This window comes from Phaseolus vulgaris, chromosome 5 (assembly GCF_000499845.2).
Source record: "Phaseolus vulgaris cultivar G19833 chromosome 5, P. vulgaris v2.0, whole genome shotgun sequence".
Lineage (NCBI taxonomy): Eukaryota > Viridiplantae > Streptophyta > Magnoliopsida > Fabales > Fabaceae > Phaseolus > Phaseolus vulgaris.
This window is the reverse complement of record NC_023755.2, coordinates 9105310-9122917: the sequence shown is the minus strand read 5'-3', so window position 1 is coordinate 9122917 and position 17608 is coordinate 9105310. Positions and strand designations below refer to the sequence as shown.

Sequence of the window (17608 nt, the reverse complement as noted above, 5' to 3'; positions counted from 1 at the left end):
TAAAACAAATAGTTTAGGTGCAAACCTGGAAATCCAAATCAACACACACATTGAAGAAGCAAATCATGTCTTCCATATTGGTGTTAATTTCAGTGACAACTTCTATATGAACTCCAGAAGAGGATTGCATTGAGCATTTTTTTTAAGCGCAGTGACCCATACAGCATCCTAGAACACAGAGAAAAGTCAGGGCCTTAGACAAGAATCTAAGTGGCAAGATAAATAACCAGTCTACTAGTTCTAGCTCTAAGAAAATAATTGTCCCACCTACTCCTAGTCTTCCAAGCAGTACTCAATCCACAGGAACAATACCAATAAATTCTGCATCAACTTTTCCAAACCTCTTCCTCCATTAAAAATAATAATAATAATAACAAGCCACCACAAATTTGGTTTAAAAGAAAAGAATTGTATGTTCCTGTATAGAATCAAAGCATGTAAGATAAGCAGCAATGGAATAGAATAAATGGTCAAGTTCACTATATAAGGTTATCTTCTTTCGGAACTCTGTGTAGAAGCAGCTGGATGGAGCTAAGTATTTATTGCATCCTATCCTTGAATGAAGATTTAGTATATATAGTCTGTGTGTGAGTCTATGTTTTGTATGAGTCTGTTTCTCCTCTTAGCAAGTTAATTGATCCATTAAAGTACCAAAGAAAGCTTTTTAAATTTGGTTAGAACTCAAGTGGTTCTAAGAAGGTATTTTTAATTTTTTAAGACTACTTTTTTAATAGATTGAAAATTCCCATGTTTTCAAAAAGTATGTTTCACATACTTTATCCTTTTGAAACCTTATGTTTGGAATACCAAACACAAAATCTTTAGAAATCAATTTATTTAAATAATGCATGTGAATATGAGTTATTTTCCTATGCCACAACCAGGATTCAGCTTTTTTGGACAATAAGCACTCAAGGTTAGATGCAGTATGTATAGACAAAGGAATATCAGAGGTTAAATATTATTAATTTAACAATATCAGTGAGTTCAGTGGCTCTACAAGCAAGGAAAATACCAGAGTCCAAGACTCCTCCCATAGAGAAGAATACTCTCCTAACAGATTTCTAACAATAATCCATCCTAATTCTCCCCATTTTCTTCTCTCCCCAAATACTGACTCCTCATTACACATCCCTCATGCCACCTCACCCCTTCACTAACTAACTCTCATTCTCTCCACTCCTAGGCCCAACTCTCTTTCTCAATCCCTCCACTACTGGGCCCTTCTCTCTTTCTCTTTCTCTCCACAACAGGGCTATCATTTTCATTCTTTCCACTACTGGGCCCACTCTCTTTCTCTCACTATAGATCTGCCATATTCTGGGTCTTTCAGTATGTTAGGCCCATAAGCATCTTGTGATGCCTAGGAGTCCTATCAGTATGGCTATTGTCCAACATATATACATTGTTTACCCTTTTACCAACCAATAGAATTTTTCTAGATTCAGCTTCACATATCAGGCACATGTTTGGCTCAAAAATGATTTTATAGCCCTTGTCACATAGCTGACTAATACTTAGCAAGCTATGTTTAAGTCTTTATAACATTTTTTATGATAATTGAGGCATGATCTCCTATGTCTCCTCTGCCAAGTATTCTTCCTTTATTGTTGTCACCTTAGATGATATATCCCTTATATTTCAGTATCAAATTTGCAAACTTTGAAGTATCACATGTCATATGCTTTGAACAACCACTATCAAGATACCATAGTTGCTTCTTGTGTCAGATGCACCTGCTAAACAAGTTTAAGTAGCAGGATGTGGTCCCCTTATTAATTGGGTCCAGTATTGTTATTCCTTTCATTGGCACTTTTAGGCACCCATCTAACTAAGCCATTTGGTATATCATGTTTTCTAACCCTGCAGCTTCTAATAGTGTGACCTCTTTTCATACAATAGAAATAGGAAATGAAAGGTGAAGTATGCATTTTGTTGAGATTAAAAAAAAAACTTTTAAACTGTTTTACTTTTCCTTGAAAACTAGGCTTGTATCCTAAGCCAACTTTGTTAAAATCATAATTCTGTGAACCAAGTAAAGCATTCAAATTTGCTCTGCCCATTTGAATATTTAGCTAAGGTTTATGTAAGATGATGAATTTGACCTTGCAAAACTTCACAATTTTCACAACTTTTGGTTGGTTCACTAGCTTCAGCATAATTACAAGAGTTTTTTTAAAAGATTTCTAAATTTTCAAAATCAGTTTTAGCACTTTTTAACTCTTCTTCTAAAGTGTTGAGTCTACTTTCCAGCCTATTGTTTGAAAGAGTCAACCTATTAGCTTCCTCATGAGTTTCTTTGAAAACATCTAACAATTGACTATAGTTCTCACAACTCACAGAATAATTGGAACCTACACTACTAGTTGCAGATTCATATCCAGCATTTAAACATAGTCGCTTCTTCTTACTTTGAGGTAGAGTTGGACGAGGAAGACTTGGTGTTAATGTATTGCATTCAAAACAAGATCAGAGTGAATTGGATCTATGTTATGAAGGACCACATGCTGAAGTGGAGAAACTGATAGATTATCAGTTTCCTTATGTTGTCCTTGTCTCCAAGTTCTTACACTACTTTGAATTGAAGTAAACCTTGAGGGGTAGAAATCAGAGGTTTCAGACCTAGTAATGACATTAACAATGTCACTCTGCACAATGGGGTTTGCCAAGTTTAACGATCGCTAGGTAAGCAGAGATGATAAAGGAGGCCCTTCTGTTCCAAAGGACACCAATGCAGTTGAAGCTGGACCAAGCAATGCTGGAGAGGCTGAGACCACTGAGGATGTGATGCATGCACTTATACCATATGTTCCACCTATTGATCGTGACATGCCTCTTTCCCAATTTGAAAGGTTGCTGCTAAAATGAATTACCATGGCCAATGAACAGAGGTAGCACTATGAGTTTTGTGCAACTAGGTTCCAGCATCTTGATGATCAGATTGGAGTGGTTTAGGATCAAATCATTGAGCTTCAGTTTGGAAGGGATACTTAGGACATGCATTATCATTTTTTTATCCTTGTTTTAGTTTGATTTGTATTATTTTGAAAAACATTACTTGCATTATCTTTTTTGTTTCTATTTCACCCTATTTGATGTATGTAGTCAATGGGGAAGAAATAGTTGACTTGTAGGACCGGTTTGACTAGTTTGATGTTTTTATTTGTTTTAGTTGGTTTGTTGACTTTAATTGTGCTATTTCACTATTGCTTATAGTTTGTACTTTAGTACTTGTGTTTGCCTACCTTGCCACTCAGTTTTCTTGGAGCAATTCTTTGGATCATAGATTCTTCGCTAATGAAGGTATCCTAAATCTTTGAACCTTGTTGATTTTGCAGTGATTCAGGTGTGATTGTTCCTAGTCTTTCATTTGTTTTTTGTAGTGTTAGACTGTTATTGAATAGGGTTTTCAATTGCAATAGGGTAACTGCGAGTTACTTGTTGAGTAGAATACTCTTGTACAGTTCAAGAGTGGTTTTCTTGGAGTTTTTGTGTGTTGTAAAAGACTTGATTTAGTGGAATCTTAGCTGGTGTAGCTGAGAAACTAGATGTAGCTCTTATGGAAGAGTGAACTAGTATAAAACCTGAACATGTGATCTTTCTCTACCCTCCTCTTTAATTTCTGCACTGAGTTCTTTAAGTTTTCTTGATTGGAACAAGTTTTAACAGATTAATCTCATTATCAGAAATAGTTTAATTGTTTGATTTTGCTGCATTCAGAGTTGTAATTGGTTTTTTAATGTGCTGTTTTGTAACCTGAAATATTTTAATCAAATAATTTTCTCAAGAATTTCAATCCAAGCTCAAATTTTTAAGAGAATATTGATTGTTCAATTCACCCCCCTCTTGAACTTAGCTTACATTATTTACACTTTGGAGTGTAAGGGTGGAAGTAGAAAAGAAAAGACCTTGATTCCAATGTAGTATTGGCATTTCTCATCTAGTTGTCACTGGATTATTATATTGTCCGCAGCTTCACTTGAATGAATCCCATTCCAGAGAATTAGAAGTATAGCCTAATTGGCTATCTATAAAAGTTGTACCTGCAAATAGTTATCACATCACAGTAGTTAGTTGCTGGCAAAACTTGTAACCACAGAAGACCATGGCATAAATGAAGCTTCGATTAAAACAGTTGTTTTGTCAGTTCAAGAAAAAGTGGAATGCGTAATATTAGATGCAATTTCTAGAATTGTCCATATGCATATTCAACTACCTAAGAACTGACTGAATACTCTAAAAGTTATTTTACTTATAAAAAGTATATAGCATGGCAAACCAGTGTCCTCGTCTTGTTATGAGTGGAGGGTTACAGTTACACATCTTAGGAAAACAACAAAGTTTTGTCTAAACAGAAAAAGCATTCTTAGTAAGTACAGACATACATACATGCATGCATATATAAATGAATTATTGGAGAGGCCAGAACAAAGATCAAAGAAAAAATTTATGGGTAAAATTATACGACTTTGATTAGGCTGCATACTTTGGTTATATATGTAATCAAATTTCTAGTATATGTAATCAAATCAATAAACAATAATATACACAAAACTCAAATAATTCTTGACAAATTATAAACAATTAAACATGTATAGTCTCCCCACTACTCATTTGAAACATGCCCTGAGTATCACCAGTACTCCAATCCAACAACAATTAAATCCTTCAATTTTAACCATTCCAAACACATTTCAGAAGTGTGTTCCTGGATTATCTCACAAAATCCTAAACCCTAAACAATATTTTATGATAAAATAAAAACCAGTCAGAATCACTGATAATATATTCCCTAACCAAACACATTTTAAACTTTGACCAACTCTAACACTTACTTGGTTAGTGCTAATCCGTACAGCAGTTGAGGTCTGAGGCAATGGTGACCCAGAATGCTTAAATGGCATTAAGTAGTGTGTGGAGTATGCTAATGATCTTTAACTTAGACGTCATTACATCAGGTGCATCCAAGAACCTTTTGTTGAAAAAGAAGCCTGCTTGCTTACACAATGATAACATTGCAACAACAGAGAAGTTATGTTCGTAAAAGAAAGAAAAGAAGACTGTCAGTCAGCACCCACAATGATACAACAACTGCATTTCCCTATCCATAGTCAGTATTATGGCTTTCATTTCTTCAATATTACCATGTGATTGATCCCCTGCAAGAAACAGATGAACCTCATCTTTCATTGTAATCCAACTACAACCTGGACTTTTTTTTATTCCTTTAAAATTTTTGGTCTTTCTTACTAAGTCACTGTCAATCTTCTCACCAGAAGCAGAATACATGTTAGATAGTACCACATAAGGAGTTGCATTTTTAGGCTCCAGCTCAGTAATGTTTTGAGCTGCAAGCTTAGCAAGGTCAAGACGAAAGTAGGTATTGCTTGCACCAAGAATAGCCCCCCAAACCCCAGAATGGGGCTTAAATGGCATTGAACTTATTAGATCAACAGCTTCATCAAGCAAACCTGCACGGCCAAGGAGATCGACAATGCAAGCATAGTGATCAGCTTCTGGCTCAATTCCAAAACGTGATTTCATGGAGTTAAATAAGTTCCATCCCTCTTCAACTAATCCTGCATGAGTACAGGCTGAAAGGACAGCAAGGAAAGTAACATGGTTCGCTTCATGGCCTTCACTCTGCATTTTTTTATAGATACAGAGAGCCTCTTTGCCAAAACCATTTTGTCCAAACCCATTGATGATTGAGTTATAAGAGATGACATTTGGTTCAATTACATCTAAGAAAATCCTGTGGGCATCAATCACATTCCCACACTTGGAGTAAAATGATATAAGAGAGTTTTGTACAGACAAATTATACTCTAGGTTCATTTTCAGAATACAGGTATGAATCTGTAGCCCTTCATTTAGCGCCACCAAAGCAGCAGAAGCTGCGAGAACACTACTAATAGTTAAAGGATTTGGCCTACATTCCCAAATCATCCGAGCATACCAATGCAAAGCTTCCTCATACTCCCTATTATTTACAAACCCCGATATAATAGTCGTCCAAACAAAATCATCCTTCACTGGCAACATATTAAAAAGCTCTATGGCATTTACAATTCTTCCACTCTTAGTAAACCCTGTGATCATTGCTGTCCAAGAGATCAAGTTTTTCTCTGGCATACGCTCAAAAACCCTATACGCAGCTTCCACTTCATTGTTATGAACATATCCAGAAATTAAAGAATTCCAAGTAACTATATCTTTGTCGCTCACCATACAAAATACTTTGTCTGCCATGTCTGTGCAACCAAACATGCAATACATAGTAATCACGGAATTACTCAAAACACTTTCCAATTCAAATCCCAAGCGTGAAACCAACCCATGTATTTGCATGCCCTCTGGCATCCTACAATAATTTCCGCAAGCTTTAAACATGATAGTCACTGTGGTAGAATTAACATCAACCAAACCTTCCCTCCTCATATCTGTAAACAAGGAAAAACCTTCTTGAAAGAAACCTTTCCCCATGTACCCATCTATCATTGCACTCCAAGAAACCACGTTTTTCTCAGGCATCCTGTCAAACAGCTCCCTAGCAGCAGCAACCCTCCCATCCCTGCACAAACCATCAACCATGGCAGTCCAAGAAACCACATCCCTCTCAACCATGTTCTCAAAAACCTGCAACGCCTCATTCACTTCACCTACCTTCAAATATCCATTTATCAACGCATTTGAACAAGCAGGGTCCCGGAACTCGGGTGGAGCCTCACGGTACAGTTCTTCAGCCATGTGGAACTTCCGTGCCTTTACAAAACCCGTGATCATGGCAGCATACGAGACCAAGTTGCGTTCAGAAAAAACTGAAAACAGCTCATAAGCTTTGGCCACGTTGCAACCATTGCGGATATAAGCGGAGATCATAGCGTTATACGAAACCGTAGTTCTATAAGGCATTTGGTCGAACACTTTGCGGGCATTTTCTATTTGGCCATTTTGGGAATAGACAGTGAGCATGGCGGTCCAAGAGGCAGTGTTCTTTATGGGCATCCTCTGGAATACTGATTCTGCCTCATTCACGTTGCCATTTCGTCCATTCTCTGTGATCTGTTTGTTGCACTGAATCAAAAATTTGCTGTCTCTAACACCACTGTTTGTGGAGTCATTAAGTTTCGGATTAAGCTTGAACTGAAATTGCTTCAACTTAGTGATTCGTTGTTGTAAAGTTCTGAAGTGCTGCTTCATATTCTAGAGGAAATTCGGGGAAGACGGATAATTAACAAAACGTTGAAACATGAAACACTCCTTCTCGTAATTAAATACACAAACTAACAAAAATAATTAATTTAATTCAAATTTTAAAAATATTATATTGATACGAAATATAAATAGTCATAATATTTAACATTAATAAGAAAACGTATAAAAATTATAAAAAGTTGGATTAAAAATCAGTATTTTTCTTCTAAAATGTGTAAAGTAAAAATCAACGGGAGTAATTTTTTATAAGAAAAAAATTTAGCTTACTGAACATTTTAAGAAATTAACATGTTCATGAAATGGATATAAACTTTGATCACAATAAAATTTTCTTCACACAGAAATAACTTCTGTTGTTTTTTATGATTTGTGGGTGTAAAGAAAAAAATATTGGTTGGAACTACTTCTCACAAGATGATCCAAAACTATAATAAGTTTTTGCCAAGGTGATATCAGGATAAGATTATAGAAAATTATGGAATGAAGTGGTAAGTAATAATGTTGACATGTATGCATTGAAATTAATGTTTTATTTATTAGAAAAATTAAAATGATATTCATTGACAATTGTAAGATCGTGGTAAAATGAAAATGGTGTCACGTGATAGAAAAATGAATAAGTTATGGTCACCACAAGAATAAATAGAAGTTGTGGTTGAGTTGTTGGCGTTAGTCAGATTTAGTTCATTCTAGCTACAATAGTGCAGACAAAAGATGGATATTTGCCTTTGTAGAGAGGTGTCATCTCAACATATATTATTTTCATCAACCTATTGGGGACTTCACCATCACATGGGATGATGTGTCAAATGTGTTGCACCCGACCATCGTTAGACAATTCTGTTGAAGATGGATGAAGCCTCTTCTCTACCTTGTGTTAGTGTGTGTTTGGTGTAGAAAATAGCTAGTTTGTTTTGAAGTTTGTAATAGGTCTAGATGATCTTGTATGTAGGCTTGTGTATGTGTAAGGTTTCCTTTTGCTATATGATTTATCCTAGATGTCTAACCAAGCCTAGAATAAGCACATGAAGTGGTTAAAAGTTTTTCCAAAAGCTTTTTAGAGTTTTCTCCTAAAATCAGGATACTGCACAAAAATAAATTTGTTTCTCTGTAAAAGAACAGGTTTATTCTTTGGTCTGCTGAAAGGATTTTCGAAAGTTAGTTAGGGCACCAAAGGTACAACTCAGACAGTTATTTCAGTTAGCTGAGTTGGCAGTTTTCACAAAATAAATCTGTTAAGTTCAAAACTGAATCTGTTGTTTTCATAACAGCTTTTCAACTGTTTTTTTGAAAAGAAGTTAGAAATTGTTTTCTATATAAAGAAAAGCCTCTCTCACATGAAAGGATGCTGAGCAATTACGTTTTTGACAGAGATCAAACATTTTCTATGTGAGTAGAAGGATTGAAAAGGTTTTTTGAAAGGTTTTCCAAAGGGATTTTCAAGTGTGCTTGTTCTAGGAAACCTTTGATCTTGGTGAAGGTGCTGGTGCAGTTCTGTAGCAAATTGAACTACTGGTTTTGAGTTCTTGCATCTTCTTTTCAGGTGTAATCTTTCCTTTATTTTGGTTTGTAAAGGTGTAAGTGTTAGTCACTCCTTGATAGGGTTTCTTGGAGTGCAAGGTGTTCTGAAATAGGGTTTTACAGCATTGGTTGTGTTGTTCTTGTAGTGTTCAAGAACTGGTGTGGTTGTAAGTGATTGATACTGTTTCTTAGTGGATTCCACCTTGGAGTAAGGTGAAACTGGATGTAGCTCTGTATGAGTGAACCAGTATAAAAACTTGCGTGCCTTTTCTTCTCATCCCTGCACTCGTTTCTGGTTTTGCTTAATTCTGTCAAGAACTAAATCTGTTCTTTTGAATTTGAATCTGTTAATTCTGGGTTTAATAAAAACTGTTCTTCCTGATTTGTTAAAGCTCTCTGATCACAAACAAGGCAGTTGTATATGATGTTTTAATTGATCGGTGAACAAATAGTCTATTCATTAAAACCAGAGAAAGAGTCATTCTCCTTAAAACCTTGTGTTGAATGAATTTGATTAATTTCTGAGCATAGCTGTATTCTTCATACTCATAATATCCAACTAATCTGATTCTGTTATAACCTTCTGTTGATCACAATTTTAATTTGAACAAATTCAAATTGTGCTAGACTGCTCTGAAGAATCAATCTGTTTCATGTAAAAACAATTTGTTCTTTTGCCTCTGATATACTGAAAATTGTTTGTTCTTGCGAAAATTTTATAAGCTCAATTCACCCCTCCCCTCTTGAACTTAGACACTAATAGACCCAACAAATTCTACATGTATGCTACCTTAAATGCGGTTGGAGCTACGAAGTTGTTGGTAGAGGCGCTCCGTGTTGACCGTGTTGTTTGATGGATTTTGTTTTACGGCAAGTGTACCTAGTCAAAAGTAATAATTTGTCTCTAAGGACGGATATCGAACCTACCAAGAACAATTATTTAAAATCTTAATAATAGCATTCACTAAGTATAAGAATACGTACAATAATTTGATTTGATTCGATATATAATGTAGTGTAGGATCAACATAGGTCGAATCCAAAGGCAACAACACATATGCAAAAATAATTGTGTATAATTTTTCTGTTACAAATTAACAAAAGGGGAAAGAAAATGAGATTTAAGCAAAATTGTAACTAAACTAAAAAAATTTAGGAAAACCAACAGTAGATCGTCTGCAAATGATCGTTCAATAGACTCTTTAGTGAACCTAACTATGCAGACAGAAACATAAACGAGATGAATGTATAGACGTGAAAATAAAATTCAATGTAAATGAAAATAAAGGTAAAGAACTCACCCAATAAGATACAATCATCATTTAGTCTAGCCTGCAATCGTTAGTTACTTCGTCTAATAGTTGTTTAACAAAAAACAAAATGAAATTCAATGAAAGATTATGAACTAATTAAAGTGACTTTCACTTGACTATCAAACAATCTGAGACCAACATGAATTTCATAAAAACGTAAATGATAGGAAACTTAAGTTGCAATAAAAGGTAGAAAAGTAAAGTAAACAACTGGGAATGTAAATTGTAGAAAATTAAAGTGCCGAGAAAATAAATTGCAGGAAACATAAATTGCTAAATATGTAACATAGAGCATGGTAGAAAATGTAAATGAACTTTAATTATAGTGTAATTGAATTGATAAGAAATTGTAACTAGAATTGTAAAGTGCAGAAATGTAAACGGATAGAAATTAAAACAAATTGAACACAAGAAAAAGTGAAATTCAGAACTAGAATGAAAAACAAGGAACTAAAACCATGGTTAGTAATCTTTATCTTCAATTTGCAAGAGACCCAAATCTGGAATCCGTGTTACTAAAGAAAACACAACCAATCGGTTTGCATGTTGTTATAGAAAATACTTTCAATCAAAGTTTACCTTGCCTCTTCTAAACCTCTACTTCCACAAATCAAATTCATCTTTCTAATTTGAATTCTACCTTCATCTACCTTTTGCATTGCCTCCGTAAAATCCATTCAAAAATATAAAATCCAAAACAAGCAAGGATTCAAGACCGATTTTGCATCATACAACAAAATTGAGAGTTATCATGAACAAACTAACTAATTATGAGATATAACTAACTAACTAACCAACTAACAAAATTAATTGACTAACAAACATAACTTTCTTGGCTAACCAACATATAATGCACATTATGACACTTCATTACCACAAAGATGGTAATGGAGTCGTCTTCATAAGGTGCCACACCTTCCAAGTTGGGTATTATTGGCTGACGATGAAGGATGATTGTCTGAAATATGTCCAACGTTGTGAGCAATGTCAGAAGCACACCGATTGGTGTCATGAACTAGCTAAGGAACTGCGATCAATTTATAGCACATGGCCTTTCCATATGTGGGGATAGACATTTTAGTCCATTTCCCTTTGGTGATACGTCAAATGAAGTACCTCATTGTAGCTTTGAATACTTCACCAAGTGGATTGAAGCTGAGCCAGTTGCACAAATAACTCCTCATAAGGTCCAACATTTTGTGTGGAAGAACATTGTGTGCCATTTTGGGATTCCGAGACACCTAGTGTCCGACAACGAAACTCAGTTCACTAGTCAACAATTGGTAAGCTATGCTCGAAGCTCGGAATAAAGCAGGTATTCGCCTCGGTAGAACACCCTAGACGAATGGTCACGCTGAGCCAACAGAGTCCTACTAAGGGGGTTGAAGAGGAGATTAGAAAAGGAAAAGGGAACTTGGTAAGAAGAAATTCCCAGAATCTTGTGGTCCTAACACACCATTCCGCAATCGACAACCAAAGAGATACCTTTCAGCTTGGTATATGGGTCAGATGCTATGATACTAGTGGAGATACAAGAGAATTATCCTAGGTTCTAAAGTTTTGTTGTTGAAGAATCTAATGAAGGAAGGAATGTGAAACCTAGATTTGTTGGACGAAGTGTGTGATCATGCCCGTAACTCAAAGGCTTTAAAGAGAAGGGTGGAGTTAAAGCACAAGACCAAGATGAAACCTTAGCAGTTCAAGGTTGCCGACTTGGTGATGTGAAAGGCCCACCCCTACTAGCTGGCGAACAAGCTATCTCCAAAGTGTATTGGCCCGTTTCGCGTAGTCGAGGTGCTCGGAAATGGAGCATATAAGCTGGAAACCCTGGAGGGGGAGCCATCCCACGAACGTGCAATGTGGCTAATCTCAAGTGTTACTTTAGTTAAGACATTTCATTTTGATGCTTTTCTTTTAAACAATATGATGTTTAAGGTGATGCTCTTTTTCCCTTGAAGGGATTTTTTAACGAGGCCACCTAGTGATAAATTTGTTCTTAGAAGATGGTGCATTAATTTTGGTTGAATAACGTTGATGTAGCACATGGTAAGTCGACCTAGCTCGGCGTAAGTACGTCTACCCGAGCATAGGCGCCCTGTGAGATTAATTTGTTTGTTGATTTACTTGAGTTAGTACATTGTAAATTGACCTAGCTCGACGTAAGTACGTCTACCTGAGCATAGGCGCCCTGTGAGATTAATTTGTTTATTGATTTATTTGAGTTAGTACATGGTAAGTCGACCTAGCTCAGCGTAAGTACGTCTACCTGAGCATAGGCGCCATGTGAGATTAATTTTTTTGTTGATTTACTTGAGTTAGTACATGGTAAATTGACCTAGTTCGACGTAAGTACATATACCTGAGCATAAGCACCGTGTGAGATTGTTTTGTTTGTTGATTTACTTGAGTTAGTACATGGTAAGTCGACCTATCTCGACATAAGTACGTCTAATCAAGCATAGGCGCCCTGTGAGGTTAATTTGTTTGACGATTTACTTGATTCAGTGCATGGTAAGTCAACCTAGCTCGACGTAAGTGCGACTACCTGAGCATGGCACCCTGTGAGATAAATTCATTTGTTGAATTAGCTTATTTGGCACACGGTAAGACGTCCTAGCCCATAGTGAATAGAGTCATCTGAGTATAGGTGCCTTGTGGAGTGGGTTTATTAGATTTAGTTTGGCACATGCTAAGACGATCTAGCTCGAAATGAATGGAGTCATTCGAGTATAGGCGCCTATGATGAGGATGTTAGAAAAGATGGCTTTAAACTAGAGGGGGGGGTGAATGGTTTAAAGGGGTTTTCGCAAACTTTTCAGAGCTAGAATGAACTTATTTCAGAAACCAATTGATTCAGCAATTCAGTTAGCCAAAACAGCAAGCAAAACAGTAATACCAGGAAAAACAATCGGTTGTTTCTTTGAAACAATCGGTTGTTTATACCAGCAAACAACAAACAAACTGAATTTAAAGAGATAGGGATAGAGAGATTGTACACAGTTGTTTATACTGGTTCACTCAAAACTAGAGCTACATCCAGTCTTCTCAGAAACCTTGAGATATCCACTAAGCAATCACCACTTGATCACTTACACCACAACCAAGAGAATGACCTTGAACACCTCAAGAAACACACTCTCCTTGGCCAACACTAAGATTGCTGATCTTGAACACCTCAAGAACACACAGCCAATCTCAGCAACACACACAAACGAATTGTTCAGCAGTTTACAAAGATTACACTTGTTACAGATGAATATCTGAAATCAATACAAGTAAAATCCTATTCAGCACCTTGATCAATCTCTCAACTCTTTAGCAATCTCATAACTCTTTTTAAAAACTCTTAGATGAACACTTTATTTCAAGATCCTTAAAACATTAAAACAGTTTTTCAGAATATATCTAAGAATATAGTTTGTTATCAAATCTTAACAAACTCTTAATTGTATTTAAAGTTGATTGGTCAAAGCATTTAATGACTGGAGCGTATTTAGTTAAAGCATTTAAAGCTCAGTGAAAGAAAACAGTTTTTATGTTATGGTTTTAAAACAAACAATCGATTGTTTCCTCGAATCAATCGGTTCTTTTGTTACTTAACAAAAACACCATTCAAAAAACAGTTTTCAAACTTTCTCAAAACACCTAAGTGTAAACAATCGGTTGTTTCGACAAAACAATCGGTTGTTTCAACTTAGTTTGAAAAACATTTTGCTTTGATAAAATTGAGATGCTAATTGCTTTGAGATTTAATTTAAGGGTTGATTACAACATTGAACTACCCCAGAACAAAGCTAAAACCAGCACAACAACATCAAGCAAAGCAAAGGCTTCATCATCCTTCAAAGGATTTGGATTCTTCAAAACATTGAACACCACTTGGTTCAACAGAGGAGTTTACTTGTTCTAGTGAAGATGATCGAGCATGGGATAGGTGCAACTACCTAAATAGACACCCTATGATGCAGTAATCATACCAAGGGCCGCCCAATAAGGGGGGGCAGAGTTATTCGTGAGATTCAAGTTGAAGTAAAGGTTGTCCTAACTCCGAATACATCACTTACTGAAGGGTAGATGTTCTGCCAAGGTAAATAAATTATTACTTTACACTTAAGTTAGTAGAAATTTGCGATATTAGTTGTGTTAAGATGATGAGAATGAGTTAAGCATTGAGGCATACATTTGTATACGTAAGAAGGTCTACAAACGCTAAAAAAAACATGCATAATTTTTTCAAAGGGTCATAATGTCAAGTAAGTGTGACAAGCCAATAAATATTATAGTCCATAGGTATTATAAAAGTTAAGACTAGTCCTCTTAATTGGCCGTCGACCACGGTTTTGCTTGAATCTAGTGCGGAAAGGTCCATGGTAGGATGGACTATTGTTGCTTACTCCAGAGAAGTTTCGAAACCGACCAAGAAGGATCGGGTAGCGTCATCTTTGAGAGACTAAATAATCTTGTTGGAGTCCTCTTCTTTATGAGTCATCTCTTTCATTAGGTTCTCTATCTCACCCAGAAGCTTGTCCATCTCTTCGGAGAGGGCAAGTGCCTCTCGGGTCTTCTCGGTGTAGAGATGCTGAGCTTTTTGATGCAGGTGATTAAGTTGGTTGATCTCCATCTAAAGGCGATCCATTCCTTGGCGGAGCTCAATGATCTCCTTATTTTTGTGGTCTTCAGACACTTTGTGATCTTGCACTTTGTCATCAGCCAGGCAGACCAAGCAAATGCTTGGCTGAATAACTTCAATGAGTCACGACAAAGTAAGTCTTCGTAATGGACTGGTAACCTGTTTTTGTTTTTGAGGGACAAGAAGAAAGCCTTGCCATGAGCAAGGACGTCGAAGTCAGCATCCCATAAGCTTTTTCTGCGTGAGCTTTCGGACACACACTCTTGGATGGCAATGACCTCCTGGTGTGGAGCTCGGCCATCCGAGTTGGATTGTTCAAGGGAAGCTGCCTCTCGCCTTTTTCTCTTGAAAACAAGGTCCAAGTTGGTTTGCTCGTCCTGGGATTGGACTGGAGCAACCTCGACAGGTGCCTTCCTTTTTGGTACCAACGAATCCTTGCTCAGACTGGCAGCTGCTTTCATCTTTCTAACGTGCTCATCCATCTCCGCTTTGCCAATGTTGGACAACATCCTTTCAGCAAAAAAACAAAAGACAAGTAAGTGGTTAATGACAATGATATAGGTACCTTTTACAAGGGTAGGAAATGAGGAGTACCAATATAGGTCTTCAAGGAGCTAGGGAGATACTCTTTGGTCAGTAGATAAGAGGTGTCAAAGACAACCTTCAAGCTTGTCAAAAATTCACATATACCCTGGTCTTTTGGAGACAAATCTTCCAAGCACCGAGCACTCTGGAATTTGAGTTTAAGGGACCAGTACAAGGGAAATCCGTCTAGTAGGGTCGGATCTCCTCTTGAAGCTCAGACTTTAACAAATTTACCTTTGAAATTTTTTTATGACGACTGGAAGAGGGTAAGCAAACCTCTTCCAAGGGTACCGTTTAGGGATACCCACAATTTACTGCTCGTGTGCTTAGCCTTGAAGAAATAAAGAAAAAATTTCGCTTGGCGAGATGCCAAGTTATGAACACAAAATAATAAAAGCTTGGATGAATGCCCAACTATTTGGATGTAGCTAGGCAAGAGCTACATTGAGCTCGGTCAGTAGCTCATTTTCAAAAATGCATAAGGGAAGACGAAGGAGAACCTTCTTGGAAAAGGTGGCATAAAAGTAGCAAAATGGATCATCGAGGTCCAACGACTCGTCACAACAAATAGGTTCCCCCTCCCTACACTCCACATTTTTTACACACCCCTCATATTTTTTACTCATGGTACACCCATTTTCTCTCAACTCCCTAAGATGTAAATGGGTTGTGTAATAGGAAACCTCTTTTAGAAGCTCTATTTTTGCCCAGGGATACATTGAACCATGCTAGAACGCAAGCATAAATGCAAACAAAATACAAGCACAGTTCAGGCCATGCAGAGAAAGCAAATCAGAATAAGATTACAATTTAGGCAATGCAATCAGTAAGATGAACAAATAATTGGCAATAGAGATTAGTGGAGAAAAATACCTGGTACGACGGAGGTGGGTGATAACTCGACGATGAGAAGAAGTGCGAAGAAAGTTTTTTGAGTAAGAGAAGTTCTAAGAGTAGAAGTTTGCGTAACAAATAAGGGAAGAGAAAATGGGTTTTTAATTATTCGAAAGAAGAAGATGAAGCGACAGTGCTTCCTTGTCGTTGATGCACGTGCCACGTGGACGCTCTAGATTTAGTGTGGTAGGATGTCTCATCAGGAAACGCTTCGGTAACTACGCCTCACCTACCCACTACAAAAGCGTAACGTTAGTTGCCAACGCTACAAAGACTCTTCACCCAGCCAAGCTCGTCTCGAGCCTGGAGGGTTTGTGTATTGTTGAGATTATATTCTCCTTGTTGAAATCTTGCTCTGTTGAGATTGGAGAAAACCGTTGAAGGGATATTTATAAAAAGGGCTTGAGACCCTAAGTAAATGTATGTTGTTTCTGAATACTTGAGACTGAAACTGATTTGATATTTTGGAATGCTCTCACTGACTTCATTGTCGGAGTGTGATCAACAGGTAGAGCCCCCTTTGTCCTATTGGAGCACCAAGTACCTCGAGGCACTAATTGGAGACAAATCAGAAGAGGAGCTTGCCCATTCAATCTGTCCGAGGTCTACCAACGAGAACACTTGTTATAGACTTGTCTTCCCCAAGACACCTCCCCACGGTGGATGCCAAATGTTTTTACTGGACTTAAGACAGAGTCGTTCGAGTTGGAGAATCCGATTTGAGTGAATGAGTCAATTTCTTTTAGAAAGGATTGTCGAGCTTTAGTAATAAAGTCGAACGGAAGTCCACCGGTAAAAGACTATTCAACGTTCAAATATAAAAATATATAAATATATCCTAGTAATAAGTAAATGTAAAGTATTAAGTAAGTGAGAAATACTCTTGAAATTATATTTATACACTTAACCTGTAACATCTATGACATGTATGACATGTACGAATAACTATTGCTTGAGTTATAGAGTGGTGTTCATCTTTATAAGGGGTGGTTATAGTTACGTTGAGATGGTAATTTCTCAGTGATTATAGAACCAGGCAGTATATGATTTAATAGGAAGCCATTTCAATTTTTCAGGAATTTGTTAAGTTCAATTCATAGTTGTTTCATACAACTTGAGAGTCTTATGTTATTAACAAGGAGTTGTGGCTGTCATGGGAATACAAGTCTTCGATTTCTGATGCCAATAAACCAATTCATTGAAGATTAGTATATTCTGACTTAACTAATGGAATTTTAACAAAGGCTACACAATTCTTCATCATCCGATATTCCATAAGTAGACATACTCCAACTCCACAAGAAACCGATCTGTTGGGGATCCACATATTCCGAATCTGCTTGTCCAAGTTTACCTCAATGATCCAAACACAAATTATAAAATTGTTACAAATCTCGAGCATCAAACAACACCTTGTTCGCCACATGACAAGAAGAATTAGGATCCC

General features: G+C 36.7%; 1 protein-coding gene across 1 annotated transcript; it reads right to left on the bottom strand.

The window, feature by feature from the left end:
* Nucleotides 1-25: 25 nt before the first annotated feature.
* LOC137835095 (pentatricopeptide repeat-containing protein At1g53600, mitochondrial) lies at nt 26-7247 on the bottom strand. The gene is made up of 3 exons (XM_068643442.1): nt 4836-7247; nt 3909-4043; nt 26-168 (listed from the first exon to the last, which is right to left on the bottom strand). The coding sequence occupies exon 1, from the start codon at nt 7201-7203 to the stop codon at nt 5068-5070; it is 2136 nt and encodes a 711-aa protein (XP_068499543.1). The 5' UTR covers nt 7204-7247; the 3' UTR covers nt 26-168; nt 3909-4043; nt 4836-5067.
* Nucleotides 7248-17608: the final 10361 nt, after the last annotated feature.